The sequence below is a fragment of the Streptopelia decaocto genome (genome assembly GCF_964273445.1).
Source record: "Streptopelia decaocto genome assembly, chromosome: 7".
Classification (NCBI taxonomy): domain Eukaryota; kingdom Metazoa; phylum Chordata; class Aves; order Columbiformes; family Columbidae; genus Streptopelia; species Streptopelia decaocto.
Genome location: NC_138661.1, coordinates 41,730,715 through 41,737,463, shown reverse-complemented (window position 1 = coordinate 41,737,463; position 6,749 = coordinate 41,730,715). Strand labels below are relative to the sequence as shown.

General features: G+C 51.0%; 1 protein-coding gene across 2 annotated transcripts; it reads right to left on the bottom strand.

Moving 5' to 3' along the window:
* Nucleotides 1-178: 178 nt before the first annotated feature.
* On the bottom strand, nucleotides 179-4,367 carry SLC35C1 (solute carrier family 35 member C1). 2 transcript variants are annotated; one of them, XM_082057879.1, is made up of 3 exons: nucleotides 4,324-4,367; nucleotides 3,696-4,231; nucleotides 179-1,883 (listed from the first exon to the last, which is right to left on the bottom strand). In XM_082057879.1, the coding sequence occupies exons 2-3, from the start codon at nucleotides 4,198-4,200 to the stop codon at nucleotides 1,324-1,326; spliced, it is 1,065 nt and encodes a 354-aa protein (XP_081914005.1). In that variant the 5' UTR covers nucleotides 4,201-4,231; nucleotides 4,324-4,367; the 3' UTR covers nucleotides 179-1,323. The 2 variants fall into 2 exon arrangements, with proteins under 2 accessions (XP_081914005.1, XP_081914004.1); XM_082057878.1 differs by lacking the exon at nucleotides 4,324-4,367 and having other exon boundaries at nucleotides 3,696-4,317.
* Nucleotides 4,368-6,749: the final 2,382 nt, after the last annotated feature.

Here is a 6,749-nt window from a genome sequence, read left to right as displayed (position 1 = left end):
GGCCAGACCTGAAACCTGGAGTAGTATTCCCCCCCCCCGCCCCGCTCCCAGCCCTAAGTGAGACAGGAATATATTCCGGGCAGAAATGGAGCGTCCTTCTGTAGGAGCAGCCAGACATCACGCGGGGGTACGGTACATCGTGTCGGATCTGTGGGGCAGAGTACAATGCAGCAATATTGACCACCCAGCATTCCCCTTTAAGCATAAAGGGGCCAGAGGTTTGGGAAGCTGGTGTAACATCACAGCTGACTATAGGATGCGCCACTGACCCCTGGGATCAGAAATCATGGCTCTAGAGCAACCTCAGGTGGCACTTGCATGAGACCAGATGTGTGTGTGGGGGGGCAGACATTTCTGCAGAACTGCTCAGCAGCAAGTTTCAAGTAAAAGGATTGATGTATCAGAGCAAAACTACGATTTTGTGGGATGAAGGATTCACTGAGCTGGCCATGGGGTGATGTTTAAAAGGAACAAGCCAAAAGACAAACTGCAAACATCAGAGGAGATCCAGAGTAGGTATAGAATAAGGCCTCCCAAACAAGCCTAATTAGTAAGAACCATGTTTTCAAACAGAAACCTACCCACTGCACAGAGGGTAAAGAGGAAAAGTGTTGCAAACCAAATGAACTGGGATCTCCAGCCTTCAGATGCAAGTGCTTTGGAGTAACTTTTCCCCTCCTGCCTGTCACTGTAGGAGGCAGAGGCCAAGCTCACTCCTCACTGAGAAAGGCCACTTAAGTATGCTGTCCCTCACAGGACACAGGGAACGAGAAGTTTCATTCCTTCTACTTAGAATGATTTCCCAAAGTAAGAAACCAGGTAGACAGAGCCAGAAAGGAGGGAAAAGAACAGCTGTTGCCAATCCTTTTACAAAACAGTTTACTGGAGTCTAACCTCAGCAGTCCAACTACCTGCCTCTTCCTTACATGGAGGTTCAGGATTTTTAACTTCAGACTGCATTCATTCAGTTAATTCTAGATCCATAACTATACAAAGCTCCATCCTGTTCTTTGTCCACTATAAACGCAGCCTCCCAGAGATGCAAATTGCCCAGATTAGGTCAGTATCAACACCAAATTTTAAAAAAAGATCACAAATCCCCTGATTGCTCTCTACAACACATGCTCTTCCCAACCCCAGTACGGGGTGAGATCCCATGGCTAAAACATGATCCAGTCAGATCTTTGGCTCTGGCTCCTGACACAGTCCTCCACACCACTTGGCAGGTGAATTTCTTCCTGCTCCTTGGTCGTCTTCTCCCCAGGAGGAAAGGAGCACCAAAAGTTAATGCCCCAGGCACAGAAATGGAGGTGCAGGAGCCGCCTACACACCAGTCTCATTTCTTTCGTTGCTTTTGACATTAGGATCCTCTTGTACCTTTCTCATCTCCAGCCCCTTCACCCATGTGTAGGCAAAGGAGCCCCCCAGAACCATCAAGTTACTCGTCCACCACAAGAAGCTCTTTGTCTCCTCAAAGTAGACAACAGCCAGCACTGTCTGGGCACAGGCCTTGGCTGTTCCAGACACATTGTGGGTGAGTGGGCTAGTGAACTTAATCTGAAGTCCAGTCACATACCCAATGGCAAAGCCAAAGACTCCCCCCAGGATCATCATGCCCCAAAAACTGGGGCTCCCCAGCTTGTCAAAGTGGTAGAGGGTGTGGAACTCGCCCATCAGCATCATGAGGGGGAAGAACAGGACACAAGCATTGACGTTGTTATAGAAGGTCAGGCGCCAGATGCTACCATCCACCACAGGCAGCACCTTCTTGGTGTAGATGGCATTGAGAGAGACACACAGGCTTGCTGAGATGCCGAAGAATATACCAGTCCATGACAGAGTGCCCTCTGCACCTTCCTGGTCAACACCCAGCCAGAAGCCACCTGCAACCAAACAAATCAGGCATCTGAACAACTGCTGAAGGACTCAAAATATAGAGTTAGCAATTCATCATCTATCTTACACTGAAAAACCACAAGCAGAGACAGGCTTAAGGGTTTCCCACTTCTATTAAGTGAAACCACAAAGTGTAATGTCTACTGTCCTTGGGAGATTTATTTTGGGAGCGCAGGTAATTTACTGTGCTATCATTCAATCTCAGAGGACTGATTCCCACACTGCATGGGAGCATGAATTCAGAAACTATTATTCTGGCATGAATTTAGAAACTATTATTCTGAAGACCCATGAACTGAAGTTAAAGCTACTCTGTGTACAGGTCATTTTCAGAAGGAGATCATATGATTTTTTTTTTTTTTTTAATTGAAAAGGCAGCAAACCGACACAGGTAGCAAGAAATACTCCTCAAGGTGTGGGTTGTTTTTTGGTGTGTTTTTTGTTTGTTTGTTTTTGTTCTGTTGTTGTTTTGGTTTTTTCTTAATAGGTCAGAAAAGAAGGAAAGATAGTAAACACATGGATGCAATATTAAGAAGCTTGATTAAAAGAAAAGATCATAAGGCAGAAACAGTGTAGTGTCTTCACCACATTAAGCTTCTTTAATGAGTAATGTACTCATTAACCACCCCCAAAACAGAAGCTACAGGGTTTGCATCTCCAGGACAGAGAGAGACCTCTCCCCATTCAGCTGATAAGCAAAACATAAAAGAGATGAGCTACTGAAGGAGCACTCCACTAGCTGCTTCATGTTGGAGGCCACCTGGAAAGCTGCCTGCAAAGTGACTAACATGCTTTAAACTAAGCCCAAATACAACTGGGTTCAATGCACAGACAGGAAGGGCTTTGTGGCAGGCCAGAGAGGATGCTCAGCTATGCTGCTACAGTCCAACACTCCCACAGCTAAAGGAGATAGAGCCAGGGGAAAGGGTTTAGAGAAACTGTGTATGGCTGGCAGATGCCATTGCCTCGGGCAATATCCGAACACAGGACTAGCTGAAGGCAATTGCTTGCAACACTTGGGTGGAAAAAACAGTAGTTCTGTTCCTGTTCACCTCTTCTATGGAGATAGGATTCTCCTGTCTCATTTTCATTCAAGTACATCTACTTGTCTAAGCACCAAAGTGAACACATGTCCACCTGGAACTGGACAGAAGTCAACATTTCAGCACCAGGGGCATCTAAGTGGCCCTCCAGTGAAAGTAGTTTTTGGCATTACCAATGCCATTGGAATTAAAGACTTACAAGCAATTCCCATTAAGCCTAGTTGATGCCCTCCCCTATGTCCTAACCACACAACCAGATCTTCTGGTTGTGTTTTATGCTTGGCTTGATCACTTAATCCTTCATCAGGCACTCAGCCCATCTGAATTGGCTGGCTCCATTGTATGGTCCCAACAGTGCTGACATAAATACTGTTATTGTTACCAAAGTTAATAATCAACAAACACTTGTGAACAGGGAGAAAGCCACCTGCTGGTTTATGGCCTTTGTGGGGGGAAAAAGGCAAAGTGAATTCAACTTCATTAGAGGGTAGAGAGGTTTTCAGTGCCCAAAGGTAAAGTGAACCCATGGTTGAATAAGAGAAAGATCCTTTCTTAACAACTCACCCACATCCTCCAGACATGCGAAGCGGGTTGCCCAAGGCAGAGCAAGGCATGAGCCCACAACTACCCCACCTCACCAGGGAGCCGCCATGCACATGAGGATGGCTTCCCAAGGGGAAGACACCCCACCTCTGTCTCTCCGGGTTCCTGGGGCCGGCTGCAGGGTGGGTGCAGCCTCCTCCCGCTCCCCCTCACCTATGATGACTCCGCAGGCCAGGAGGGCATAGACGGAGGTGGTCTGCTTGAGGAGCAGGTAGGAGAGCAGCACGTTGAAGACGGTGGTGAGGGAGCGTCCCACGTTGTAGAAAGCCACGCCGACGTGCTTGAGGCAGAGGTTGTTGGAAGTGACCATGCCGATGAAGACGACAGAGAGGGGCAGGACGCTGCGGGACACCTTGGGGTCGAGGCGGAGGGCGGGCAGGCCGGGGCAGGGAGGCCCGCAAGCCGCCCCCAGGCTCAGGCCCAGGCACAAGGCGGCCGTCAGAGCGCACTGGAAGAAGGTGACGAAGAGGGGGGCGTCGAGGCGCAGCGAGGGGCTGTCCAGCAGGTACTTGTTAAGAAAGACCATGGCGATGGAGGTGAACCAGTAGAGGCAGACCACCACGGCGATGCGCAGGGCCCGCAGCAGGAAGGGCGCCTGCTGGTCCCCGCCGCCCTCCGCCGGCAGCAGCGGGTCGGTGGCGCCGCCGCCCAGCGCCATCCGCAGGATGCCCGTCCGCGTCAGCTGCGCCCTGCTCATGGCGGGCACGGGACGTCAGCCGGCGGCTGGCGACCCCCGCCCCGGCCCGCCCGCGGCCTCCCCCCCGCCGATAGCCCCGCTCACCCGCTGCCGCCGCCGGCCCCGCTCTTCCCGGAGCGCCGCGGCCCCGCCCGCCGCCCTTTATTCACGCCCCGCGCCGGCCGCGCCGCCATGTCGGGGGAGGGCCCGGCCCCGCCGCCCCGCCCCGGGCCCGGCCGCGGCAGGCCGGGGAGCCCGGAATGGAGAGCTGGCGGGGACAGCGAGGGCAATTAACAACCCGGGTAATTTAGCGAAGGGCAATCAACTGAGCGCGTTTCCTCATGCACCCCCGTGCAGCCAGAAGCCAAGGGCTTGGGCGGGGGCCATGGGGGAAGCGCTGCGACATCGCAGGGGTTCATGGTGGTTTATGGCAGCCGGACGAGGTGATCGGCGCCCCGTTTGTCCGGGGGCGGCGGGGCCGGGCGTGCGGGAGGTACCTGGCAGCAGCCCCCGTGTGGGGAACAACACCTGCTCCGCCAGCTCCTGTCAGTGTCACCGTGATGTGCTGGTTGAGTCCGGGTCTTGCGCATTCACTGATTTTCTAACACAGATTTTGCCCACAGCCCACCACAAAGTACAGGTCCGTACTCTGCTACCTAAGCCTTGTTTACAGAAATAAAGTTCTAATTTTTGTGGAGGTGCACAAAGCCTTCCCAATATGACCTGAATGAAGTAAGACACGGTGACATCTGCAAACAGCTCGTAAGGACAGTACAGGGAAGCATGGGCTGCCTTGTTCCTCTTCCTGCAGCAATAACTTTGAAATCTAATCAGGAGAAGGTCACTGCCAATGCCATTGTCTACCCCAGTATTGATGAGCAGCCTGTGCTGAACTCTGCACCGCCCTGCTACATTGCAAGCAATACAGGAGCTAACTACTGTCAAGGTAGCTTGTGTTTTGGGGTAACCTGTGCACGTTATCCTGCTAAAACAGTTACCCCACAGTCCCAAATCATTCTGGGTATAAAAGACCCATCTGCCCATACTCACATGCCAAAAGGTCCCACCTTCCCTTAATGGTGCTTTATAACAAAGGAGCCTTTTCAAATACCAAACCAGCATGCTGTGGATTCAAACTGCAGGACAAAATAAATCTAAATTAATACCAGGATCCATGTGGTTGGGGCTCGCAGTGGTGCGTTCAGTGTCAAACATTGGTAAGCATGATCCCCCACTCCTTATTTCAGCTGAGACTGCTGCAAAATGTGTGGTCTGCAATGTCCTGGGGCCCAGCAATTCACAGAGAGCACAATTAAGGGGATTTCAGAGGCGAGGACAGCGATGTTAATTGCCCGCATAGCGGCCATGCTCCTGCAGTCAAGGATAGAAGCATGGCAAGCGTTGTGGGGAAATTACATATTTCATTAGACCAGTTGATGCAGCTGGAAAACGTTTTGGGCATAACACACTTTTCTCAAACCTCTGAAATGGAACTTGATTTTTTTCCTCCCAGCTGCATCAGCTGGTTTCATAAAATACGTTGTCTTTTCTCATAGCCCTTTCCTTGTAAACAGGACATGGGCGGTGGGAACCATACTCCCTCTGGACAGAGAAAGTTGGTGCCTGGGTGTTTGCTCCAGACAGCCCAAGTACCCATTTCAGGGTGATGGAGAGCTCTGGGTATGTGCTGAGCACCAGCTCTCACCCCTGCACCTTGTGATGGGCTGTCAGGTGCCTTTCCAGCCTGGTAGAGCCCTTCCAACCCCAAGTGAATTTTGCCTCCTCTCCTCACCCACCTCCCAGCTCGGCTGCCTGTGCAGGCAGCAGGGAGAACCACAGTGGTGCATGGCATTTGTCTAAGTGCACACGGAGTGTGAGAGCAGACGGACACAAAGCTGGAAACAGCAGAGATTGTGACTCTGCAGAGGGGCTGGCACCAAGGCAGGAAAAGCTGCTGTTGATGTGCTGGAAATTACTAACCGCTGTCCCCTCTAGCTCAACCGTGCTTTGATTCTGCTGCCAGAAGTGCACCTGGCACTTACTCATTGCAAGCTTCCTGTTCTGCATGCCCTCCCATTCTCCTCCTTCCATTGCCTGGCCTTGAGCTTCTGCCCTAAACAGCATCTGTTGGGTAAGAAAAGCAAACAGCCTGGGTGTGAGGTGCTGACGTGGTTCTAGAGGTCGTGGTGGCCTGTTACACATACCTGTGGCTTCAGCATCACACGTTTATCTTGCATTTCAAGGAAATTACCTCTCCTACCACTGATGTTGAAAGTATGACAGTGCCTCTGGTGGATCAGAGCCAGATATAGATTTTTTGTTTTTTTTTTTCCCTCTGCCACTTGCTAATGTTGTTCAAAATGTCTTCTCTAAACTAAACACAGAAATTAGAGATGGGAAAAAACAAAACAAAACAAAACACAACAACCCTCAGTCCCATCTGGTCTTTTAATTCAGCACATAGAAGATTGCTTTGTCCTGCACAAGTTTGAAATATCCCAATCAATAAAATGTTCATTGCTTCTCCCAGA

Excerpts from the sequence above, each read along its gene's own strand:
- SLC35C1 (XM_082057878.1), bottom strand. The coding sequence starts at position 4,239 with ATGAGCAGGGCGCAGCTGACGCGGACGGGCATCCTGCGGATGGCGCTG. Across the intron at positions 1,884-3,695 it reads GGCCTGCGGAGTCATCATAG|GTGGCTTCTGGCTGGGTGTT; the intron begins GTGAGGGGGAGC and ends GTTTGGTTGCAG.